Raw genomic sequence first — 26,775 nt, 5'->3', positions numbered from 1 at the left:
GCAGCCGACCCGGGTTCTAATCCCAGCATCCCATATGGTCCCATGAGCACCGCCAGGGTCAGGAGTGAAGAGTCAGGAGTAACCCCTGTGCATAGCCAGGTGTGACCCCCCCAAAAAAAACTAATCTCCCCACAGGTTCTGAAATGGCATCCCCCGTGTCTGGAAAGGCGAACACGACTAATCCAGTCCAATCAGATCTTTATTTTATTTATTTTTTGGCTTTTGGGCCACACCATGATGCTCAGGGATTACTCCTTGGCTCTGCACTCAGGAATTAATCCCGGTGGTGCTTGGGGGACCATAGGAAATGTCGGGGATTGAACCTGGGTCAGGTGTGTTCAAGGAAAATGCCCTACCTACTGTACTATCTCCCCGGCACCCCCTGTCAGATCTCCAGAAGAGACAACAGTCACTGTACTGGAGCAATAGTATAGAGTGTAGGGAACTTGCCTTACCTGCAGCAGACATGGATTCAATCCCCAGCACCCCATATGGTCCCCAAGCCCCACCAGGAGTAAGCCCTAAGCACCACGGAATGTGACCCAAAGCAAAAAAAAAAACAGTCACGGCACTTGCTGATCTGGAGTTATTATGCAAATTCAAAAAGCTGATCATATCCGTTTAACTACAAGCCCATCTTACTTATACCAGAGCTGGTCAGTGAGAATATTTCATCAGCCTTTAATGATCTGAATTCTGGTGAACGAGACTGACTGAAATGTGTACACATAAACATAAATAACTAAATAAATAAGAAGTCATGGGACATTACTGTTTTGTATTAAATGAGGCAGCATCAATCTGTCACTCATTAGTAGCTTTTTGTAGGTAAGCTATTGACTCTGCCCTTCACTCTTCTTCCAAATGCTTGTGAGATCATTTGTTCCAGGGTTGAACTTCTTGGATTCTCCAAACGTTCCTATCAGTGTCTCCTCTCTTGAGGTGGTGCCTTTGCTCTTGGTGGCATTGGTCTAAGTAAATCCGAGAGCCTAACCTGCTTTTTGACCATCTAGACCATGGAGAGTCTCTCTTCTCCCAAGTATGGCTCTGAGCATACTTCTGCTCAGAAATCTTCCTGCCCTTTTCAATATCACACACTTTCAATGCACTCTTTCATCGCATGCTACACAGAGGGTCTTGACTGCAAGCAAGTCTTTTTTTTTTCTTTTTTTTTTTATTTTTATTTTTTATTTTTTTATTTTTATTTTTTTATTTTTTTATTGAGTCACCATGTGGAAAGTTACAAAGTTTTCAGGTTTAAATCTCAGTTATACAATGCTCGAATACCCATCCCTTCACCAGTGCTCATATTCCACTACCAAGAATCCCAGTATAGCTCCACCCCGACCCCTCACACCCCTAACCCCCCCACGTCCCTAGCCCCCCCACCCTAAGCCCCCCCCCCGCCTGTGTAACTAATAAATTTCACTTTACTTTCACTTTGATACTGCAAGCAAGTCTTTCAGAATACTAATATTTAGCTACAAGTTTCACAAGAGTTTTTTTTCTTTTAATGAAACATACTTACCCAAGGCAGGATATCCAAGGTAAAACCGATCTGCTCCCAACCATCCAAGAAAAAGAGACAGCGCAACTGCGACTTTGTAGGAATAGCCGTTCCTACACAAAAGCAGAAACTGAATGTCATGTTCATGTATCTCCAATGAGCAAACATTTAACAACACAAAACTTTATTATTATTTATTTGTTAATTGGGCCATGTACCCATTCAATTAACACTCTGGGTGTGCACCAAGTAATATTTTAGGTTATTGGGATACACTGAGAAAAAGAAAAAAAAATCCCTGTCCCTAAAAAAAGTTTGTCACCTAGTGGTCAATAGAGCAATAAATATACTTTAAAGGTAGAACATATATTAGAGAATCACGAATTCCATGCCAAAAGGAAGTGGAGAGAGGTATAGATGGAATCCAGAATGCCAGAGAGACAGGACTAGTAGGGTGACAGAGCTCTCAGGTGACAGCTGACAAGGAGTGAGTTGGCTATGCCACACCTTTGTGGGAAGAGGATCTCCGGCAAAAGAACCAACCGTGGTGAGGGAAGCACGTCTATGCAGGAATTCACTGAAGAAGTGAAGTGAGAGAAAGGAAGATGAGAACAGGAAGAGCAGGAGTGCCAATACAGCAGGTAGGGTGCTTCAAATCAATAAAGGAAGAGTTTCAGGAAAGAGACAACAGATTCCACTTCGGGTTTTAACCTATATAAAGGGTTTGAGAAGTCAAAGACGCAGATGAATAGAAAAGAGAAAAGAACCAAGTATACAATGCTGGGATATTAAAACTTAAGGAAAAAAGAAAGGACGACGAATCAAAAGAAAGAGAAAAGTAGTTCAGGTAGATGTCAAGGAAATAAAGTCTTTTAAGAGAAGGGAATGCCAAATGCTGCAGAAAGATTAAGACATGAACCATAAATATCCATTTGACACAGCAACCAAGTTCGCTGGTAAATTTCTCCCTGGCCAAAAGCCACACTGCATTAGACAGAAAAGCCATAAAAGACAAGTATTATAGAAACAAGTCTTTCAAGAAGCTTGTCTGGGAAGAAGAATAAAATCAGAGAAGCAATTATCTATATAAATAAATCACCCTGAATAATCGGGAAGCTGGTGGTGCGGACGAGATCGGTTTGTTGACCAAGCCATTTCTCTCTTCTTCTTCTGGACAGACAGCTCAATGACAAGTTCTAAATCACCTTGCAGTTCAGAGCGGTCGGAGGGGAGTTTGGGCCAATGGATACATGCTGTTTCCAGGTCTGGCCCGTAAAATATTCTCCCATGAGTTCCCTTCGCCTCCTTCCCAGCCGCTGGCGGAGGGGAAAGCACTCTGGGGACTGCAGGAAAGCAAAGCCACGAGAGAAAAAGAGCAAGAGCCGATGTGGGCGGTTGGCATCTGTCTCCACACCAATGCAAACTGGACTACGATGACCAGGGGCCTGAGAAAGGGCTATGTTAAGCCACTGAACTTTTAAATATTTTGTTCTCAGGGGCTCGAGAGACAGTGCAGCAGGTAGAGCACTTGCCTTGTACGTGGCTGACCCGAGTTTGATCCCTGGTATCCCATACGCCCCCTGGAATACCATCAGGAGTGATTCCTGAGCATCGCTGGGTGTGGCCAAAAATTAAAAAAAAAAAAAAAAGACTTTTTGTTCCAGTTAGTTACCTGCCTGGGCTGGAGCAATAGCACAGCGGGTAGGGCATTTGCCTTCCATACAGCCAACCTAGGTTCCATTCCTCCGCCCGTCTCAGAGAGCCCGGCAAGCTACCAAGAGTATCTCACCCGCATGGCAGAACCTGCCAAGCTCCCTGTGGCGTATTCGATATGCCAAAAACAGTAACAACAAGTCTCACAATGGAGACGTTACTGGTGCCCACTCGAGCAAATCGATGAACAATGGGATGACAGTGATACAGTGATACAGTTACCTGCCTAAACTAGTAGAGAAGGTAAGTGGCTCTAATTACTCTGCCATAGTTTTTTTACTTCAATTTCTGGATTATACTTTATAGAACGACTATTTGCCATACTACAATGGAAATCTCAAATGAGTATTCATATTATACTGCTTGGAAAAGAATGTACAAACAGAATGCCATAAAAAGAAAGATACATAAACTGGAAAGGGACACTCAATGAAAAGAACTTTTCAGGGACCTCATACTTAGTATTTGATCAGCAGCTGACTCTGGTAGGAAGATACTGAACAATCACTAACAGTAGACAATATGTCTGGTTATCCTAAATTTGTAATTCTTACCATGAAAACTATCAATCAACTCCTCCTCCTGATTCAGTGCTCAGCAAGCAAATTTGATTTTGGAACTGTACGTCTTATTACTGAAAGGGAATAAGTTGGCCAGTAGAAATGGAGAAGCTGGTTTCGCTAATCATTATATTCCTTATCACAATCAATGCCACTGTCTTGTGAGTATGATTATTATAGCTCAAGTGCACTGAGCCTAATCTACCCAGAGACACTCAAAATCAGGAAACAGACCACGATGGTATTACTATATTGGTGATATGAACCTACAAAGGCCCAACATTACTATCTATCAGCTATTCTCAACAGATGGTTTTCTTACTTGTATTAGAATCGATGATATCCCAGGAAAAATAGTTCCATTAGGCCCAGAGAAATAGTACAGTGGGTAAGGTGTTTCCCCTGAGCCCTGCCAGGAACAAGCCCTGAGCAAAGCCACGTGTGACAACCCTAATGAATAAACCTCTAACGAGTTTAGAATCCTGGACGTGACTGCTTAGCATTGCACAGCCAATTAGAATCTAGGGTCGGAGAGAGAGAGCTTGGGAGCTAAGGTGCTTGTCTTGCACACAGCCAACCCAGGTTAGATTCCCAGCACTCCACACGGTGCTCTGAGCATCCGGGAGTGACCTCTGAGCACATGGCTAGAAATAAGCCCTAAGTAGTGCTGGGTGTGGCCTAAAATAAAGAAAAACACCAAACAAAAAGGAAAAATAGAATAAAGCCCTTCATTCCATTGAAGTAGGGTGAAAAGGGAAAATTAGGAATTCTAGTAATTCTAAAAGAATTCTGAAAAAGGGGAGAGAGAGAGAGCATAGGGGTTAAGGTGTTCATCTTTTACAGAAACGGGAGTGGCCCCAAGCCTCCCTACTCCACAATAAAAGAATTCCAATAGAACCTGTAGAAACAACTGAACGATAAGTATTTCTCGATACAAAAAACAATGCAAAGTTAAGTTTCTAAAGACACTTCAAGTTTCATCAAATGATATTGTATTATTTAAGAGGGAAGGTCTAGAGCAATAGTATCGTGGGTATGACATTTGCCTTGTACACAGACAACCCAGGTTCCATCCCTGGCATTGGATATGGTCCCATGAGCACTGCCACCAGGAGTAATTCTTGCGCTCAGAGCCTGAAGCACTGCCAGGTATGCTCTCTCTCCCCCCCCAAAAATAAAAGGTAAAAATACGTGATAGCAATTACTAATGAAAAAAGATAAGGGACTGGAGCGATAGCATAGTGGGTAGGGCGTTTGCCTTGCACGTGGCCGACCTGGGTTCGATTCCCAGCATCCCATATGGTCCCCTGAGCACCAGCAGGGATAATTCCTGAGTGCAGAGCCAGGAGTGACCCCTGTGCATCTCCTCTGGGTGTGACCCAAAAAGAAAAAAAAAAAGATAAAATTGAATGTCTTCTTTAAGCACAAGGCAGAAATTAAAGAAAATGTTAGCTTTACTGTTGCAATAATAAAAACCAAACGTGAAACTTTAACAGAATATTTCTAACCAAGCGAAGCAATTAGAATCCGGGAGAGAGCTCAGATCCCTGGCATATAGATGTCCTGAGCCCTTCTTCACCCAGCACCAGGGCCTGGACATACCATGGACTCCCCACCAAACGGGTCACGGAGTCCCCAGCATCACTGGGCCAGAGGAGCACCATGGGCCCGGGTTGGCCAAACATTGCTGGAAGTATTCCTGAGCACCGTGTGGGAACTCCCACCACCAGCAAAGCCATTTATCTTAATATTCCCAACTGAGAGAATTTCTCTCCCCTCTTTTTTTGTTTTGTGAGCCACATCCTGCAATTCTCGGGGCTTACTCCTGGCTCTGTGCTCAGGGGTTACTACTGGTAGTGTTCAGGGAACCATCTGTGGTGCTGAGGACTGAACCCAAGTCAGCTCCATACAAGGCATTATCTCTCCAACCACCCACACTGATAACTTTCTAATTCAATTCAACATTACTACGAATTATCCGTTATCTATTACAGAGTGTAAACTAAGTTTTCACGTGCCCTTAAAGTACACATGATTAATAATTAACATATTTTAATACCTATACTCTAGAAATCATCCAAACTTTTAATAAATGGATTTTTCTCATAATTTATTTGGTGCTGACTGACTTCATAGTCTTTATTTACTCCACACGGTGAACTACTGAGCTTTCCTTGGTTGCAAGTTACCTTTATAAAAAAATAGGTGGGGGCTGGAGCGATAGCACAGCGGGTAGGGCGTTTGCCTTGCACTCGGCCAACTCGGGTTCGATTCCCAGCATCCCATAAGGTCCCCTGAGCACCGCCAGGAGTAATTCCTGAGTGCAGAGCCAGGAGTAACCCCTGTGTATCGCCAGGTGTGACCCAAAAGGCAAAAAAATAAAAAATGAATAAAATAAAATAAAAGGTGTACGTAAGGAGTTTCTGGCTCTCCCCTCTCTCATCTTTTACTAATAAAACTTTTCTACTAAACAGAGTAAAAAGAAACACAAGATTTATGACACTAGTGAAAAAGGAAAAAAAATATACCTGATGTTCAATTTTCCCCCATACATTCACTCTTTACTACAAACATGAGAATTTAGTTTCTCTAATGTACTTACACATTTCGGCAAGATATGGGCTTGAAGAAACCAACTTCATTTCCAGTAAAATGTGTTTCATTACCACCAAAATCCTTACAAGTTATATTGGGTGCTGGAAAACAGGGAACTGAAAGCAGAAAAAAAAAAAGCAAGAAACCGGTTTTTCCTTTAATTAAGTAGGGATTCTTTCTTTTAAAAAAAAAAAAGACTAAGAAATCTCACAAGAAAATAGAAAAAAACAAAACAAAACAAAACAGCTCCCAAAGTAACATCTGACACGAAGACGTTTAGCTGGAAAGAGCTACTTATACATATGTGTGGTCATGCATCTGAGCATATAATTGAATACACATTCACTGCATCACGGTCACGGTCATCCTGTTGATCATCAGTTTGCTCGAGCGGGTGCCAGTAACGTCTCCATTCGTCCTAGCCTGAGATTTTAGCAGCCTCCCAGCTGCAACACACATTGTGGAATACACATTACAAAATAAAAATAGGGGCCAAAGAGATAGTACAGCGGGTAAGGCTCTTGCCTTGCACACACACATCCAGGTTTGATCCCCAGCATCTAGTATGGACCCCCCGAGCCCACCAGGAGTGATTTCTGAGTGTGGAGTCAGGAGTAACCCCTGAGCACTGCTGGGAGAAGCCCCAAAACATAACAAACAACAAACAAACAAAATACACACACAAAAATACCCAAAAGAAAGATAATATAGTGGTCTCAACACAAAAGTAGAACATAAGAAATGCTTCATTGGTTTGATACGGGACCTTTCTACCCCGTCACCTTCTCTGTCTGACAAAGATGATAAGGGAAGAACCGCAGAGTATTACTGCCCTTGACTTCATCTCTAAGATACAGACTACTTCCTGATTTCTCTTAAAACACATTCGCTGACTTATTAAACTTAGCTGAGTTATTAAACTTATTAAACTGATTTATTAAACTTTAACATAATCAGCTATTATATTTTCCATTTATAGTAACTCTTTAGAGAATGAATGGCATAGACTGAGGTTCTTTTACGTATTCTACGTGTATTTGTTTCTCTCCTCCCTCTAGGATGTGAGCTCGTGTAGTCTTTCAACATTCAGCGTATCTCTCTCTATTTGTACACCAGATGACATGATAATAAGAGGAAATCGTTCTTTTTTTGTTCAGGGGGTCAGAGCCAGCGGTGCTCAGGGCTCACTCCTGGCTCTGCCTTCAGGGCTCACTCCTCACGGGGCTCCGAGAACCGTGGGGGGTTCCCGGGTCTGCTGTGTGCAAGGCGAGCCCTCTAACTGCAGTATTATCTCTCCGGCCTCAAAAGGAGAGGATTTTCAAAGAAATGATTATGAAGTAAATAGGCCCTGTGTGGAAGCCTTGAGAGTCTTTTAGTAGTAGAAAGAACAAACCCTGAGACAGGGAGGGGGCTCGGGCGGGTGGGCACATGCTTTGCATGCAGGAGCCCCAGGCTCTATCCCAGCGCATCACGGTCCCCCAGCACCACCCAAAGTAGCCCCCGGGCATATTTTTATGTGGGTGAATGGGGGAAACAGGAACGAGAATTTTTGGTGTGAGAATGACCCATGTGCGAATTGCCTCCTTCCGATTATACGACTCTGTAGATGAAAAAAGTGCCAAAATCACCTAAAACAAGGTTGCTTTGGAAGGGGCAAGTTTATGAAACCCAAGAGGTGGTTGCGACCAGATGCTCCTACGGATATAAAGCGGCCGACAGGAGGAATACGGACAGTGCCAGGGAAAAAGCTTATAATGACCATGCCCTTTGGTTGAGCTGCCAATAAAGCAAACTCTCCCACCCATCTTATGTAGTTCCTTATTTAAAGTTCCAAAACAATGTTTACACCAAAGGCGCAGATCCAGTACAATGGAGAATCATTTCAACAAGAACAAAAGTAGTAAAATGAAGGGACCAGGGAAATAGTTCAAAAAGTTATTGCGTGCACTTGGCATACAAGAAGTCTGGGTTCAAATCTCAGTACCATATAGCCCCCTAAATAGAGTCAGAAGCAGGCACCATGCCAGGCGCAGACCCTGGGCACCACCGGGTGTACCCCAAAGACAAAGTAATAAGATGAAATAAGGAGAGTGAAGAAATAATTATACTATAAAGCACCAGGCAGAGATACTAATTAAGTCACAAATATAACTCAGATATTCCTGGTAAGGCCAAAAGTAGAATTATTGTGCGATAACTCAAAGAAAGTATGCTGATCCGGCGGCGCCGCACGAGATCGACCCCGGAGGCAACTGAACCACTTTGGACACGAGCGGCGCCCCCAAAATGCCTCCAAACTGTGTGCTGGGAGCTTCTGGCCCAGGCGCTGCCGGCAGGGTATGCTCTTTTCTCTCTCAACTTTTTCTGTTTGAACGCAGCGAGGCTATAGCCGGTTTTTAGACTCTACAGGAAGCCCGGGATAGCCGATGGGCGGGACTCCCGGATCCGCCCTGTGCCGGCCGACATTTAAGCAGAGAGCCATGTGGGGACGCTCTCTGCTTAAATATCTTCCAAAAGATATTAGGAAGACCTAATATCTTTTGATTGTTTGATTGTCAGCAACGTGTAAATGTTCCTTTTTGGCAGGGCTTAATGTGGGGGGAAACTCCAAACAATAGTACTAAGTTTTTTGTTAAAGGGTAAAAGATTGTAGCGATAGAATTTTAGGCAGAATTTTCCCTGGACTTGAACGGGTCGGACTTTGGTGGGAAATCCTAACAAGAATAGTAAGTCTTTTGCTGAAATATTGAAGGCCACCAAAGTGGTAGCCATCTCTATAGACTGAACTAAGCCATATCCCCACGCCGGCTGAGAAGAAATATCCTTCTTTCTCGGGAAAGAACGCGGCGTGGCGTTAACCATAGTATGATGTCCATTAAGCTGACACGGACCTGGTGGCGTGGGAATCGGATGCAAGGGAATAAATTATTATGTACTTGGAACAGCGGGACGCTGGTGGAACCTTGAGCCGGGGCCGATACCAGCGTATTACTTTTGGTTCCAGAAACTGCTTGCAGACATTCTACCAGACTATCAACTAAGCCAGAGCCCCACGCCGGCTGATGACGAGAAATAACCATCTCTTTTGGTTTGTTTCCCTTTGTCAGGCAGCGTGGTGATTACTAAACAGGCGTGATCTCGGTGGCGCGGGACGAGGGGGGAAAAAAAATAGAAAAGTTATGTAACAAACAGCGGGACTTAATATCTCTACATTCTCAGCAATGGAGAGCCATCAAATGCTTCCTTGACAGTGGGACTGTCTTCTCTTTTTTGGGGGGAAACCCTAGCAACAATAGTGAATTATGTGTTGAAACATGGACTGTAACCAAGATAAAGCGTAAAGGAAGTGAAACTTATCACTTACAAGGGCGGGGACTGGGGGGGTGGGAGGGGGCGGGAGGTATAATGGGGTGGTTGGTGATGGAATATGGGCACGGGTGAAGGGAAGGGTGTTTGAGTACAGTATAACTGACATAATCATGAGAACTTTGTAACCCTCCACATGGTGATTCAATAAAATTGAAATTTAAAAAAAAAGAAAGTATGCTGATCCATCTCAAAACTGCTGTTTCATAATGGTGGGAAATAGAATATGAGAGAGAAGGTCTTCAAAGAGAAGCAATCGAAAACAATGACTTTTTCAAGATCTCAGATAGAGTACAGAGGTAAAGGCACCTGTCTTCCATGCAGTCAACCCCTGTCATGGCCAATCTCTGATCTCCATTCTCTGGGGGCAAGAAGACCCCCTTAGCACAGAGCTGGGAGCAAACCCCAGAACTGCCAGGTACGGAGCCCAAACAAAAAAAAACGGAACGTTTCCACAGTCGTTTCCTACGTGGACTCCAGATATAAGCAAGAAGGACATAATGTCTGGATCGAAAGAGAACCGGGGCAAGTGTTAACAGATAATTTATCTGCAGCTTTTGGCCACCTGCCTTGACAGAGGAGTAAGATTTATTGACTTCCGTGGATGAATTATGATCATGTCCATAGGGTCTATCTCTTGAAAATATACCATGGTAGGTCATGCTTTCGGCAAGAAAAGGGGATAACTCAAAACTGAGTGGAGCAAATGTCTGCAATGCTGACACATGCTTTGTCTGCAGACAGTTTCAGTTATTAAGTAGGCAGGGGAGGAAGTCAGGATATTGTTAAGACATTCTACAATGCAAAAAAAATTTAAAACAAACAAACAAACAAACAAACCATAAAACCAAAACAAAAAAAAAATCACAACAGGTTTCTCGGAGCAGAGAACTGGCGAGGACAAAACATTAAGTAGCACTGTCGCACTGTCGTCCCGTTGTTCCCTGATTTGCTTGAGCAGGCACCAGTAATGTCTCCATTTCGAGACTTGTTGTTACTGTTTTTGGCGTATCGAATACGCCACAGGGAGCTTGCCAGGCTCTGCCATGCGGGCGGGATACTCTCGGTAGCTTGCCGTGCTCTCCGGGAGGGACTTTTTACTAGCACAGAAATTGAAAAATCCTTTTCTAGATCAGTGGGACTCAAATACTTGAGGCTCCTGAGAGATGGGACAGCAGGGAAGGTGCTTACTTTGCATGTGACCACGGCGGGCCACCACATATGACCCCCTGAGCCCTGTCAGGCAGGATTCCTGAGTACAGAGCCAGGAGTAAGCCTGGAGCAGAGGTGGGCATGGCCCCCAAACTAAAACAAAACAAAACAAAAACTTGGGGGGAGGGGGCTGATGATATGGTTCAAGTGACAGAACATGTCTTGTATGTTTGAGGCTCTCAGTCTGATTCCTGATGCCAGAGTCCCTCCCCCTGCCCCAACCCCCAGCACTGCTTGTAACAGTCACTGTATAAAGAAAACAGGAAAAAAAAAAAAGCCAGGGCTGGGGCGACAATACAGCTAGCGAGGCCCTTGCCTTGAACATGGCCAGTGGGGTTCCATCTCCACCACGCAATAGGGTCTCCGCCAGGAGTGATCCCTGAATGCAGAGCCAGGAGTAAGCCCTGAGCACTGCCAGGTGAGACCTCAAGACAAGCAAATCAACAGGGGGGTAGGGAGAGATGGGGAAGAGGGAAGGGAAGAAAACGGGGTGCAGCTAATGGGCTTCTCCCCCCAGAAGCAGAGCAATGCCTGCTGCTTCAGAGCCAGCTGTTTGGGATACTCTTGTTATAAGACGAGAAAAGGAAGCCAACGGCTAGCCTGCTTGGCCCTGAGAAAATACTGTCTGCAACTAGGAGGAACACACGGACACGTATTCCTGGGCGAAGGCCAAGACTTTAGGCATCAGGTTAAGTATGTAGATGAGACAAAGAGAAATTGAATATATGTGTGTATGTGTATACATATATATATGTGTGTGTATATATATATATATATATATTTTTTTTTTAATGGTGCTGGAGATCGGACTCAGTACCTCACACATGCAAGGCAAGAGCTACAAGCCCAGTGTAAGAGAGATCTAATTGAAAGAGGTCCGGGCAGGGAGCATTCCAGGTCCTAAAGATGGGACTCATGAGCGTACCTACAGGTACTCTTTTATTTCAAGCACCTTTAAGTATTTTCAAGTCCTCAAACCAGGTAGTTCTTGTTTGAAGAACTGTGCCATAGACCAGATCTCTATTTTGAAATGTTGAGTCATTTTTCTCTGAATGTACTACTATGCACTTTCTTGGTTCGAAGCTGTCCCTTTGTCACACAGCCTCATCAGGTCTTCACACAGACCACATAGAGTTGGCCTCCAGGATACTCAATATAACCATCTTCCCTGCTGCAGGGAAAGATAAAGAAAAGAGGGAAGAACGTTGTTAGAATGTTTCTAGAAGTTTAACAGAAGAACTTGGCCCCAGGGCTGAGAATCATGTAAACTGAAAGTGACTGGGCTACATCTCTGACCTTCCACGACATGAGAAAATAATCGAGAAGATTTGAACTAACAGAAAATCCAAAGTGTGGGATTTTAAAACCAGACCAAGTTGTTGTTGCTTAACTAGGATAAATGTTTAAACAAGTTATACAATCTCACTAAATTTTGTTTTGTAAACTGAGGAATGGGAACAACACCCTGGGAATGCCGTTACGTAAGTATTAACACAGACAATGGGGCCAGAGGGACAGTACAGCGGGTAAAGCGCTGGCCTTGCATGTGGTCCACCTGGGTTCCATCCCTGGCACCTCCTGTGGTCCCCCAAGCCCTGCCAGGAGTGATCCTTGGGTGCAGAGCCAGGACTAAAGACTGCCAGGTGTGGCTCAAAAAACCCATAATAATAATAAAGGCAGATGGTGCGCTGGTATGGTGCCAAGTCAGAAAAATTGCTCAGCAGATGTCAGGACTCTCTACGCTTGGAAATTAGAGAACTTTAACATTGAAAAGACACCAAGAAAGCAAAACACTACCTGAACATATTACAGTGAAAGGCTGTAAAACTAATGAAAGACTTTACGATATGAAGTTAATTGTTCAATTGTCTCTCTGGAAAATGTTTTGGTGATTCTTCACCATGTGACAAATAAGACGTCCATCGGAGCTTGTGATTTCACTCCTGGGAATCGACCCCAACAACACAAAAACAAATCCCAAAAAACACACATACACCTATGTTCACTGCAGAACTATTCACAACAGCCAAGACCGGAAACAACCCAACACCGGATGAGTGAATAAAGACATTGTGGCACACACTCACAATGGAATACTATTCAGCTATGAGGAAAGAGGAAATTTTGCAGTTTGCTGCAAGTTGGATGGAATTGAAAGGGTCAAAAGTAAGTGAAACGAGTCAGAAAATAAAAGACAAACACTGGTGATCTATGCAGAGTATAAAAACACAAAGAAAGAGACTGGGCAAATCCGGAGACTAATCAATAGAACTGGGAGGGCCGGAGAGATAGCACAGCGGGTAGGGCGTTTGCCTTGCACGCGGCCAACCCCGGTTCAAATCCCAGCATCCCATATGGTCCCCTGAGCGAGGCCAGGGGTGGTTCCTGAGTGCAGAGCCAGGAGTAACCCCTGTGCATCGCCGGATGTGACCCAAAAAGCAAAAAAAAAAAAAAAGAACTGGGAGCTGGTGCGAGGGTTGTGGGCAGAGGTTAGGGATGTGAGATAATAGTGGAAGGGTCTTCAGGGACTGGGGTCTCATTCAGAGACTATGCAACAGCATCACTATAAACCATGATGCCTCGAAACAAACATGCAGAAAAGGAAGCATCCACCCTAGGGTTTACTTTGTAGTATTTCATTTGTTCCTTATTAGAGAAAAACCTGATGAATAGACAGAACTAGTACTATGTTCCTTTTTCCTTTTTTTTTTTTCTCTTTTAAAACAGAAAAACTTAAGTTCCAAGAAATTAAATGGTTGGCCAAAGTCTTATAAGTGGGTAATATTCTGTCTGATCTAGACTAATAATACTCATTACTCTTAATCAATACGATTACCATGAAACCATGATAAGTTCATGCTTACATCGATTTTAGGAACAAGCAAAAATAAATCAATTTGATTCGATTAAAGAAGCTGATTACTAACAACTGTTAACTAGTAAAAAAGATTAAGCAACACACCACAAGCCTGAAAACTATTGAATTCGCAGGTTTTCTGCAAAAGGTTTGGCTCTGGCAGATATCTAGGATTTAGATGGCATCCATTCAAGCCTTTAACTGCACAGAATTACTCAATTACGAAGCAACACTTTTATAATGTAAAAATGCTAACCTTGAAATAATCAGGAAATGGGGTTTTGTAACAATAAAAATGCCACTCCAGAGAAATTGCTCAATGGGCCAAATGCTTCCACGTAGGAGACCCAAGTTTCATCTCAGGCACCGCATGGCCTCCCCCACCCCCAAGACACACCCTCCCCAAGCATCAAATTTATTAATGAACTACACGACATGAAAGGAAGTGGGAGTTTTTTGCCATCTAACTCCAGTTAACATGCAGTCTCTGGACAGTGTTGATCTGAGAGTCTGATCATTCTTTCTCTCTCTCTGTCCTCTCTCTTGTTTTCTCGTTCTCTCGTTCTCTCTCTCCTCTCCCTCATTCTCTCTTCTCTCCTCTTCCTCGTTCTCTCTCCTCTCTCTCCTCTCATTTTCTTATTTTCTCTCCTCTCTCTGTCCTCTCTCGTTTTCTCGTTCTCTCGTTCTCTCTCTCCTCTCCCTCATTCTCTCTTCTCTCCTCTTCCTCGTTCTCTCTCCTCTCTCTCCTCTCATTTTCTTATTTTCTCTCCTCTCTCTGTCCTCTCTCGTTTTCTCGTTCTTTTGTTCTCTCTCCTTTCTCATTCTCTCTTATTCTCTCTCTCTCCTCTCTCTCTCTCTCTCTCTCTCTCTCTCTCTCTCTCTCTCTCTCTCTCTCTCATTCTCTCATTCTCTCTTGTTCTTTTATGCTCTCCCCATCTGGAATTTGAGTAGAAACAAAAGATAAAGTACAAGAGTCCAACTATACCTTCATATTTCCAATACTAGAATATAGCTTTCCTATTCTGTTGTGTGGTTTTTTTTATTTTTATTTTATTTTATTTTTTTTTTTTGCTTTTTGGGTAACACCCGGCGATGCACAGGGGTTATTCCTGGTTCTACACTCAGGAATTACTTCTGGCGGTGCTCAGGGGACCATATGGGATGCTGGGATTCAAACTCAGTTGGCCGCGTGCAAGGCAAACGCCCTCCCCACTGTACTATCGATCCAGCCCCTATTGTGTGGGTTTTATGACTGAAATCTCTAGGCCTTCTCAGAGTCAGAACGGGCTACCTCCCCCCCACATACACACCCCTCCCTGAACTTCCAAAAGCCTTGGCAGTCACATCCACACCCCAAAGCTGCCCCCCAGTTAGAAAGCTACTCCAGTCTTACACTCCCGATAAAAATACTGAATGACCTGGACAAACACCAGGACGTCTTAGGACCTGTATTGAAAACCGTAACGCACAAAATGAAGAGAGAGCAAGAAGGAAAGTGCCTCCTATAGGGAGAGGCTGGGGGTAGAGGGTGGGGTGTTGGGGATGGTGGGAGGGAAACAGGGGACATTGATGGTGGGAAATGTACACTGGTGGAGGATGGGTGCTGGATCATTGTATGAAACCTAATTATGAACAGCTTTGTAACAGTCTATCGCACAGATCTTTAATTAAAATTTTTTTTGAAAAAGTGGTGTGGAATTCATACAAGCTTCAGTCAGCTTAACCAATGGCTGAATAAATGTCAGTATTCCTATATTTAAAAAAAAAATCTAGCTTTCCTTTGGGAGAGCTGCAGTAAGAAAATCAGCTTTTGCAAACAACATGGCCAAGTGGTGCGGGCCACAAACCTTAATGGATGTTTAAGGTTATGGGAGAAATGACGAGTAAGATATGTGCACAGAGGCTGGGGAGATACTACAGCAGGTAAGCACCTGCCTTGCATGCAGCAGACCCATATTTGATCTCTGGCACCCCTTATGGTCCCCCCAGCCCCACCAGAAGCGACCTGGAATGCAGAGTCAGAAGTAAGCCCTGGATACAACGGGGCATGGCCCCCAAAACAAAAACCAAAGGGGGGGGGGAGTACTGTAATGAGTCTCCCATTAATATTTTTAATGTTACAAAGGAAACTGCATCAAGTTCAGAGGGGAACAAATAGAGAGGAGCAATAAGTGACAGGTGATTAACAGTGACCACCACCAAGGAGAAACAGATGGCGAATCACGTGCCCTCATCCATGCAAGGCTGAAGCTGCCCAATCACACAGAACTTTCCAGCCTGGACCATAACATCATCGAGTCATCAGGCCACCTAACACATCGGAGCATCTCAAATGAACATTCCATTAACATGGCAGGAGACTATATCCTCAAACACTCACTGCCGTTCAAGGCAGTTCTGAGCTGGGGTGATAGTACAGTGGGCAGGAGGGCACTGGCTCTGCACTCAGCCGACCTGGGTTTGATCCCTGGCATCCTATAAGGTCTCCCAAGTACTGCCAGGAGTAATTTCTGAGTGCAGAGCTAGGAGTAATCCCTCAGCACCACTGGGTATGCCTCCCACAACCACCCCAAAATTAAACAAAAATTCTTTGCAGTGAAGACTACCCATATTCTTAGGAAAATACACAAATACACAAATACACTATTTAGATGTGTGTGTGTTTGTGTGTGTGTGAGCTCATTCCCAGGGAGCACTGTGTGGGAGGACCCCCCAAAATCACAACACTCCATAAGCATCTACGCCATTAGGCTATGGTTGTCTGTGAGAAAGCAAAGGGGGCTTCTGGCACGCAGGTGACGGCTTCTCATCATCTGGGAGCTGTCACTGTGTGTGCAAGTTACACTTACGGCACTTTTTAAAATAAATGGATTTTAATAAATATTGAAGACCAGGCAGCGGCTCAGAAGGCCGGAGCACACGCTGTGCGTGCAGGAGCACAGGCGGGACCCCTGGGCTTACACACACGACCTGCGGCCGCTCACCGTCCTCCCCGCTGCCAGCAGAACAGCCCCCCGCCGAACAGAAGGCGGAACACTCCTCCAGGGCCGAGATTTATTAACTATCCACCTAGCAAAAGCCCTCCGTGTACTTTCTCAGTAAGTGAACACTTCATTGAACTCAGTTATTCGCTTTGATTTATTCAAAATATCTTCCTGGGGCTGGAAAGACAGTACAGGGGGCACTTGCCTCCCATGCAGACACCCCAAATTCAACCCCAGATGGTCCCCTGAGCACCGCCAGGGGTGATCCCTCAGTGCAGCGTCAAGAGGAAGCCGGGAGTGGCCCCAAACCTCCCTTCCCATCAAAAACGCTTCCTGTTAGCTCAGTCAACAAGTGCTTATTTTAAAATGAGTTATGATTTAGGGATCTTAGGGATCTGAGAGAAAGTACAGGGCTTAAGGCACTTGCCTTGCATGTGGCTAACCTCAGAGATCCCCTGGATCACATGGTCCCCTAAACATGGAAGAGAGCAGTCCTTGTAAACCCTGGTTTACTGCGGGGATGACAGTGCAGAGCTACAGTTATAAATTTGCTCAGATTAGGCCCAATCTGAACAAACATAACTGTAGCACTGCACTGTCATCCTGTTGTTCATCAATTTGCTTGAGTGGGCACCAGTAACATCTCCATTGTGAGACTTGTTATGACTGTTTTTGACATATTGAATACGCCACGGATAGCTTGCCAGGCTCTGCCATGTGGGCAGGATACTCTCGGTAGCTTGCTGGGCTCTCCGAGAGGGACTGAGGTTTTTAAGTTTTGGGTCAGGAATTACTCTTGGCAGTGCTTGGGGGACCATATGGGATGCTTCGGATCGAACCCTGGTTGGCTGTGTGCAAGGCAAACACCCTGTCTGCTGTACTATACCTCTGGTCCCAAGATCAATTACTTATATATAAGAAATTCTTGGGGCTGGAGTGATAGCACAGCGGGTACGGCGTTTGCCTTGCACGCGGCCAACCCGGGTTCGAATCCCAGCATCCCATATGGTCCCCTGAGCACCGCCAGGGGTAATTCCTGAGTGCAGAGCCAGGAGTAACCCCTGTGCATCGCCAGGTGTGACCCAAAAAAAAGCAAAAAAAAAAAAAAAAGAAATTCTTTAAAAAACAAGAGTGTATTGTGGCAACCAGGTGCTTAAATCTCTTAATATGAATCTATTTTAGAAAAGCTTTTGCTTATAAAAGAAACATCACTTGTTATTTTCCTTGCTCTCTACTTAAAAGCATCAACAGGGGACTGGAGCGATAGCACAGTGGGTAGGGTGTTTGCCTTGCACACTGCTGACCCGGGTTCGATTCCCAGCATCCCATATGGTCCCCTGAGCACTGCCAGGAGTAATTCCTGAATGCAGAGCCAGGAGTAATCCCTATGCATTGCCAGCTGTGACCCAAACAGCAAAAAAAATAAAAGCATCAGTAGACTTTCATAGGTGTTGTTTATTATTTGGGGGGAAGCCACATGCAGCAATGCTCAGGGCTCACTCCAGGTGGTCCTCAGGGAAACCAGAGATGGCAGGAATTGAACAGCCCTTCATGCTAAACATGTCCTCCAGCCCTTTCAGCTATGCTCTGGCCCCTTAGCAGGTGGTCTTTCTCAGAAAAATTGTATCACTGCCATCGTTATGCAAAAGGCAATTAAGAATGCTAAGTAGCTCCAACAAGCATTTTTTTGTTTTGTTTTGTTTTTTTGCTTTTTGGGTCACTCCTGGCTCATGCACTCAGGAATTACCCCTGGCAGTGCTCAGGGGTAATTTTTAAATTGAGAAAGCAATGGTTTTCATTTTTACCTGACAAATTATAGAACGCACAAACTTTAGAACAAAAGTTCCCCCCAAATTATTATGCTGAGGGTACCATCCACCTCTGGAAGAAAATACCAATGCATACTTATATTGTTCTCACGCACTGAAGCATATTTTACAAATACATAACGTCACCTATTGTACCTTATTGAGCTAAGAGTCTTATTTTAAATTCTTTTAGGAATTAGAAACTAAAGAATTCTCTTTGTGCAAGAGAGAGAGAGAACATGAGTAAGGCACTTGTCATGAAAGGCACAGCTGACCCCCACTTAGTTCAATCCCAGTCACCTGGGTGACTGAGCGCAGAGCTCGAAGCAGTCCCTGAACACCAGTGGCAGTGCCCAACACCACCCGCCGCCGCCCCCCCACCCCCCACCAAAATAAAGACAAATTTCCAGAAGCCTTACCGTGAGCTGTGTAGTTTGTACAGTTAACTGGTTCTTGGGTCGCATCATTTATTTTGGGGTCTTTACAAATATATGTAAAAAATGTCAAGGAAAGAGAAACTACATTCCAACCATGGACCTCTCCAAACAGTTCCTATTACATACTCATGTTTATATTCACATGTAAGAAGCAGCAGCTAGTTTGTCCAAAAAGCATGACCACAAATACTTTTAATTGCACCAAGTTCCATGAACTATCACAAGAAAAGCTCATTAGCATATGTATATTAGCTCAGGCAAAAGAGATAAATTTTATTTTATTAACTGAGTACTTTTTTTTTTCTTTTCAGTTTTTGGGTCACACCTGGGGGTGCTGAGGGCTTACTCCTGGCTTTGCATTCAGGGATCACTCCTGGCAGAGCACCGGGGACCATATGAGGTGCCAGGGATTTGAATCCCGCAAACCCGCAGCCAACTCACTTCATGCACCACTATACTATCACTCCCACCTTTTTATTTTTTATTTGAGCAGCGGGATCCAACTCAGAAACAAACACCTGCAAGGCATGTGCTCTCAATACTGAGCCACACCCCTGGCGCCAGGATGTGCCATCTTTGAAGAACATCAATCCAGGCACAAGCATGAAGGAAAAAATGAAAAGAAAAATTATTACCAAATTATTTCAAGAGAAGAGCAAGCTAAAAAAAAGTTCCCAGATATTTTTTTATTGCATTCACTTATGGGGACCCAAAAGTGTCACCATATATATCACTTCCTGTAACAAATAATCTTAAATTGAATTATTTGAAATAGAGTTTGACGGTGATTAAGTTTTTAAATCACCATGAGGAACCTCATTTATATGCAGGAATAACAGACAATTTTCCTTTTATCTCATGGTACACTCAGCACCTTCTCAACAGGGTTAAAAATATACAAGTCGGGGCTGGAGCGATAGCACAGCGGGTAGGGTGTTTGCCTTGCACGCAGCCTACCTGGGTTTGATTCCCAGCATCCCATATGGTCCCTTGAGCACCGCCAGGAGTGATTCCTGAGTGCAGAGCCAGGAGTAACCCTTGTGTATCGCCGGGTATGACCCAAAAAGCAAATATGTATACATATGTATATATATGTCTTCAAAGGGTTCCTAAGATGACCCCAATATTTCTGCCAAGAAAAAGCAGCAATTTACTAGGTTTGTGATTCTCAAACTCGAAGTATTCAGCAAGTTGTAGCTATTCTGTACAAATCTGAATGTCAATAAAGGTTTCTTTGAATTTTAAGATCTTTCTCTCAAATTATTTTACTCTGTTAGTTTTTTTTTTTGTTGTTGTTGTTCCACACTTTGTGTAAGACCTCATCTAATTCTGTACCAACATAGGTACTTAATTTTATTGCGGGGGGGGGGGGGGGGGGCGGGGGGCGGTGCTCCCAGGGCTGTTCCCATGCTGGGGCTGGTTTCTGCAGGGCTGTGGGTTGGGGGATGGGGTGCCGGGTCTATCATGCTGTGCAAAACTTGAATTCCAGCAAGGGGAAGGGGATCTGTGATCCTCAACCCCCCAAGCAGCTACTTATATTTTATTTTACTGTGTGCGAAGCAAGATCATTTCCGTTGAAACTTATTTAGAAAAACGTGAAGGGAGAGAGATGAGCTGGGGAACACAGCCCCCCACCCCCCAGAGTGGAAATAAGCAGAGAGAAGACAGGAAATAAGCAGAGAAAGAGACAGGCCGGCGAGCAGGTGAATTCAAGGGAAACCACGGGCTTGAAGAGCAAGCCCCAACATTGCTCATTTCAGTGCGAATGTAATTCCCACTTCATCTGCTTCTGCCTTTATCACGACCCCGCGAGTGTGTGTGTGTGTGTGTGTGTGTGTGTGTGCGCGCGCGCGCGGGGGGGGGGGGGGAGCGCTACTCTAACACTCGCAGCCTCCGTTCATGCATCTCGAACCTAGAGCTGCCGCGCAGCGTCCCAATCACGGGCCGAGCATCCCTTGGGTGCCCCCAGCGATGCTCCAGCATCACTCCAACAGCATCCGGGCCCTGCAGCTGGCACCCCCCAGCCACTGTCATCTGCCTTTTCACCGGATTTGCCCCAGAGCACAAAACCCGCCCGCAGGCAGCCGGGCAGCTTGCAATCTCCCTCTCCGGAGTCCCGGGGACCCGGTGGGCTCACCGTCAAGCGACTGACCCTGACCCCGTCCTCCTCTTCGACCTGTCCTCCCCCGCCCCCACGCCTCCTGCTCCCCGCACCGGGCAGACACGCGTCGGGGGGTGGGGGGGGGGCACCTGCCCAGCGCTGCCGGGACGGCTCGCGCCGAGCCCGGGCCCTGGCCACAGGGTGGCCCCTGCCCCACCTCCTCGCCGGCCCCGGGCCATCAGCGACCCCCGGTCGGTCACTGCGTTCCGCCCCCCACTCGCGCCACCAAACCCGCCCCCGTGCGGGCCGGAGCGTCTCACGGAGGATATTGTCCCACTCTGAGATCCTCGCACTTAATCGTCTCCTCGCTGGACGCGGCGGCGGCTGCCCACGGGCCCGTGGGGAGCGACACGAGCCACAGGACGCCCAGGAGCCGGGCGGCCACCGCCTCCGGAGCAGCCGGCCCGGGGGCCCAGGCGGCCGCCATGCTGGGGACCGGGGCGACCCCGCGACTTCCGGTTCCGCCTTCCGCAGGCGTGGGCGGAGACCGGGAGGATCTTAAAGGCGCCGCTCAGCGTTCTCGCCTGCAGGCCACCGGGATGCCCCAGGGCTGTGCTTGGTCTTGTAGAGCGGAAGAAGGGGAAAAAAAGGGTTCAAAAGGACCCAAGCTAATCGTCCTAGGCTTTCCCGTCCTCAAAAGTCCCAAGTGGTTGGTTGCATTTGAGAAACGCTTGACGAACGTTTTCTACCTTGGTCCTGGCAGATTGGGGGTTTAACTAGCCAGGCTCAAAGACCCTGCAGGGCGCGTTGCTTTCAAGCACAGTCTGTTGGAATAAACTTGATGCTGGAGTTCAGAATCTGCCCTCTTCCTCATGGAGATGCCATACATAGCCTCCCTGTGTTTTGTTTGTTTGTTTAGAGAAGCACTTGTAAAGGCTGCTGTGAACAGAATTTAAGGACTCAAGTTTCAGGGACAAGCATCCGCCTTTATCTTGACTACGAAATTGTCGGCAAGGAGACGGAAGAAAGAGTGGACGACCACACTAAAGAAAAGTTGGAAAAATAAATAAATAAATAAATAAATATTATTTTAAATAAAAGAAAAAAGAAAAGTTGGGGACCGGAGGTATAGTACAGCGGATAGGGTGCTTGCCTTGCACGCAGCCGACCCGGATTCGATGCTTTGCATCCCATATGGTCCCCTAAACACTGCCAGGAGTGATTCCTGAGTGCAGAGCCAGGAGGAACCCCTGAGCATAGCAGGTGTGACACCCCTCCCCCACAAAAAAGTACCCCCCCCAAAAAAAGAAAAATTTGAGTTATTTTTTCCCATATCTTCTTACTGAATTTCCGTGCGTTCTAAAGGTTCTGTAATGAGGATTTTTTAAAACATATTGAACAAAATGTGAACATTCATTGTAAAATGTAATCTTTCCCCTCTTGAGTAAAAGTATTTAATTTAGCGCCTTTTCATCCACAACAGAACATAGAAGATTGGTGTTTTGCAGTGATTCTCTGTTTTATTTCTGGCTGTGCCAGGGATTAAACCCCAAACCTTGTACACGCAAGGCAAGTGCTCTACCACTGAGCTATGTCCAGGTTGGAGATTTTAGAGAGCATCAGAATAACAAGAAGGATTTGTTGAAACACAGAAGAATGGTTTACAGTTCCAAGAACCTAGGTGGGACAGAATAATTTGCATTTATAACAAATTCTTAGGTGATGCTGATACTATACGTCCAAGAACCCTAATTTGAGACATTGAGATGATGTATTATGAGGTGTCATTTTGGGATAGGAGGAAGTGAAACTATTGTCTGTAGTATTCATTGTTATATATACATTAAAAAAATCGCAGAACCAATTTTGCAGCACTTACAAGTTGCAAAAGAAGCAAGCACACTTTTTTAAATTAAAGAGTTATGTCTATCCATTTAAGTATTCATAAAAATGAAATTACCTAGTCCCATTTTTTAACTTACACATATCTATTACCCACTTTATCCTTCCTATTTTATTCCTTTCATTCCTCCTTTTTTTTTTTTTTTTTTTGCTCTTTGGGTCACACCCGGCAATGCACAGGGGGTACTTCTGTTCTGGCTTTTTGCACTCAGGAATCACTCCTGGTGGTGCTTGGGGTACCATATGGGATGCTGGGAATGGAACCTGGGTGGGCCGTGTGCAAGGCAAACGCCCTACCCGCTGTGCTATACTCCAGCCCCTCATTCCTCCCTTTAGAAGAATCTTTCCCTCTGTCATTCCCACCATAAACATAATTCAATATTTACTGTGTAGCCAGCATTAGGAAATCCTCTAGAGACCCAAACTATGAAATAAAAAACAGAAAGTGCACATTTTAACTTTTAAAAGAGTTTAAAATGTGATTTGTTTATTGTTACTATAGAAGTGTGTACTTTAATAGGGTAAGCGTCTTGATTCAGATATTCTCCCTACAGGGCCAGAGAGATAATACAGGGATTAAGGTGCTTGCCTTATCCAGTTTGATCCCTGATACCATATATGTCCTCTGAGCACAGCAAGCAAATATTCCCCCAATAGTACTTGGAACATTGTATTCTGTCACCTCCAGAGTGATGTTTCAGAGTTGCACCTTAATTGGATTCATGACCACCTTTAAAACGCAACCTTTAAAAATGCAACCCTTAGTGGCTGAAGCGATAGCACAGCAGATAGGGCATTCGCCTTGCATACCATCGAGCTGGGTTAGATTTCCAGCAGCATCCCATACGGTCCCCTGAGCATCACCAGGAGTAATTCCTGAGTGTATAAGCCAGGAGTAACCCCTGTGCATCGCCGGGTGTGACCCCAGAAAAAAGCAAAAAAAAGCAACCTTTAAAAATAAGCACTGAGGGGTCTGGAGTGATAGCACAGCGGGTAGGGCATTTGCCTTGCACTCAGCTGACCCGGGTTCGAATCCCAGCTACCCATATGGTCCCCCGAGCACCGCCAGGAGTAATTCCTGAGTGCATGAGCCAGGAGTGACCCCTGTGCATCGCCGGGTGTGACCCAAAAAGAAAAAAAAAAAAAAGCATTGACTTTGTTTTTTTTTTTAAAGACCCACTACTGAGTTTTTGTTTTTGTTTTTGTCACACCTGGCTCTGCACAGGGGTTACTCCTGGCTCTGCACTCAGGAATTATCCCTGGTGGTGCTCAGGGGACCATATGGGATGCTGGGAATCGAACCTGGGTCGGTTGCGTGCAAGGCAAACGCCCTACCCGCTGTGCTATCACTCCAGACCCCTAAAAGACCCACTACTGGGTTTTATACAGACCTCAATACATTCCCTTAGCCTCATCTTTTGATAAAATATAGGAAGGGGATAGAGATCAAGAATTTGGTAAAAACCCAGGGAGAAAGAACAGAGTATCTCATAAAACCTCGTGTTAAAAAACAGTTCGTTTGAGTTTTGACTACTATTTTGGCACTCTTCCAAAATGATCTGATTTGAGATTAAAGAAATTATGGCAAAAAATAGAAATTTGGGGGCTGGAGCGATAGCATAGGGCGTCTGCCTTGCACCCAACTGACCTGGGTTCAATTCCCAGCATCCCATATGGTCCCCTGAGCATTGCCAGGAGTAATTCCTGAGTGCAAAGCCAGGAGTAACCCCTGTTTATCGCCGGGTGTGACCCAAAAAGAAAATAAACAAACAATACAAGTTTTCCTGGGGCCAGGAAGATTGCACATGAGTTAACTTTCTTGCCTTGCCCATAGCCAGCCTTAGTTCTATTCCTGGCACCTTCTCCGGTCCCCTGAGCACCATCAGGAGTGATTAGAGTCAGGAATAAGCCCCAGGCACCACCAGGTGTGGCCCAAAATATAAAACAATCAGATATTTTCCTATTTTCTTGCTTCAGGAATATTGCTTTGTATTTGTGATTTTCCACATAGATTTTGAACAATTAACTACTTGAAAATGCTATGTTTTGTGGATTAATCACATTACAATGTCTATTTTTTACAATTTGAATGATCATCCTCATTCCATCTACAAAAAGGGTGAACCAAAAAAGAAAAATAAATGAGTGAAAAGAACAGTACAATTTTTTTTGACTCTGGAAAAAATGGTTTGCTTTGTTTTGTTTTTTTGGCAATGGCAGGATGGAGAGGCGGAGTAATGGGAGGTGGAATTTAGGGCTTATTCCTGATTCCTAACTTCAGATTCTGGATGAAAATGAAAAGATGGGGGGATGGAGTGATAGTGCAGTGGGTAGGGCACCTTGCACTTAGCTGACCTAGGTTTGATCCTTGGCAACCAATGTGGTTCCTGAGCCCACCTCAGTGCACAGCCAGGAGTGAGCCCTGAATATTATATTATTATTATAAAATATAATAATATATTATTATATTATTACATTATTGCCAAGTGTGGCCCAAACTACCCACTCTCACAATGAAGGAAGGGAAAGGAAGAGGGGAAGAGGGGAAGGGAAAGGAAAAAGGAAAGAAAAAGGGAAAAGGATCTCTAGCAAGGCAGGTCCCCCCAAGCACTGGGAGTGACCCCTGACCCCAAGCACAGAGCTGGGAATAGCCCCTAAGCACTGGGTATAGCCCAACCCCACCCCCAAATTAACAACACACCAAAAAAAAAAAAAACCCAAAAAACTGTGGTTAAAACATTAAATATGGGGGCCGGAGCGATAGCACAGCGGGTAGGGTGTTTGCCTTGCACGCGGCCGACCCGGGTTCGATCCCCGGCATCCCATATGGTCCCCCAAGCACCGCCAGGAGTAGTTCCTGAGTGCAAAGCCAGGAGTAACCCCTGAGCATCGCTGGGTGTGACCCAAAAAGCAAAAAAAAAAAAAAAAAAAAAAAACATTAAATATGGTGGAGAAGAATGTTGGCCGGGGAAATTGGGGAGATCCGGGACGAACTTCCCCTGAGAGGAGGACCTTGAGTGAACACCCTGGAGATCTGGTAGGGCTTCTAGAACATTCCAGGATAGATAAGGAAGCCAGTAAGCACCGGACAAGGTGATTCCAAGGACAGAGAGGAAACCTGTTCAGCCAGCGCTAGGTCTTAAAGGGATGAAGTGGGAGATTGGGTTGAGTCAGGAAGAAGGAATGAGCCGAGGATGACTATGACAATTCATAGTCAACTCAGAGACAGCCTTTTTGAGAAGGGGATTGTATTCGTGACCATCGTCAAGTGTCCAGGCAAGAAGAGTCCCACTGCTTGCAAGGCAAGATTTTGAGTAGGCACTACCTTGCCTACTCTCCAATGTAGACCACCCCCTGACTCGGGAAGAGTTTCCATCTTCAAACACCTGTTAGGACCTGCTCAAGTTCTGACACACTTTCAACAGGCATAATGAATCTCTTTATGTTCTGAAGATTCTGTTGTCACTCTAGTTAGTCATTTATTATAAAAGTTTATATCCCTGAAGCGATAGCACAGTGGGTAGGGCGTTTGCCTTGCACTCAGCTGACCTGGGTTCGATTCCTCCATCCCTCTTGGAGAGCCCAGCAAGCTACTGAGAGTATCCTGCCCGAAAGGCAGAACCTGGCAAGCTACCCGTGGGTGTATTCGATATGCCAAAAACAGTAACAAGTCTCATAATGGAGATGTTACTGGTGCCCGCTCGAGCAAATCGATGAACAGACAACAGTGCTA

General features: G+C 45.1%; 1 protein-coding gene across 2 annotated transcripts in view; it reads right to left on the bottom strand.

Annotated features, from left to right (window-relative positions):
- Positions 1 to 21,659, bottom strand: part of TM2D1 (TM2 domain containing 1) — a 48,013-nt gene extending 26,354 nt beyond the window's left edge. For both annotated transcript variants that reach the window (XM_004607098.2, XM_055138619.1), the window contains exons 1-4: positions 21,470 to 21,659; positions 19,022 to 19,095; positions 6,383 to 6,491; positions 1,529 to 1,620 (exon numbers count right to left, since the gene is read on the bottom strand). In XM_004607098.2, the coding sequence (XP_004607155.1) occupies positions 1,529 to 1,620; positions 6,383 to 6,491; positions 19,022 to 19,095; positions 21,470 to 21,627 (433 nt within the window). In that variant the 5' untranslated portion in view covers positions 21,628 to 21,659. The remainder of the gene's footprint in view (positions 1 to 1,528; positions 1,621 to 6,382; positions 6,492 to 19,021; positions 19,096 to 21,469) is intronic.
- Between the last annotated feature and the right edge of the window lie 5,116 nt (positions 21,660 to 26,775).

This window comes from Sorex araneus, chromosome 5 (assembly GCF_027595985.1).
Source record: "Sorex araneus isolate mSorAra2 chromosome 5, mSorAra2.pri, whole genome shotgun sequence".
Classification (NCBI taxonomy): Eukaryota; Metazoa; Chordata; class Mammalia; order Eulipotyphla; family Soricidae; genus Sorex; species Sorex araneus.
Note: the sequence above shows the minus strand (reverse complement) of the source record. Positions and strands in the feature narration are given on the sequence as shown.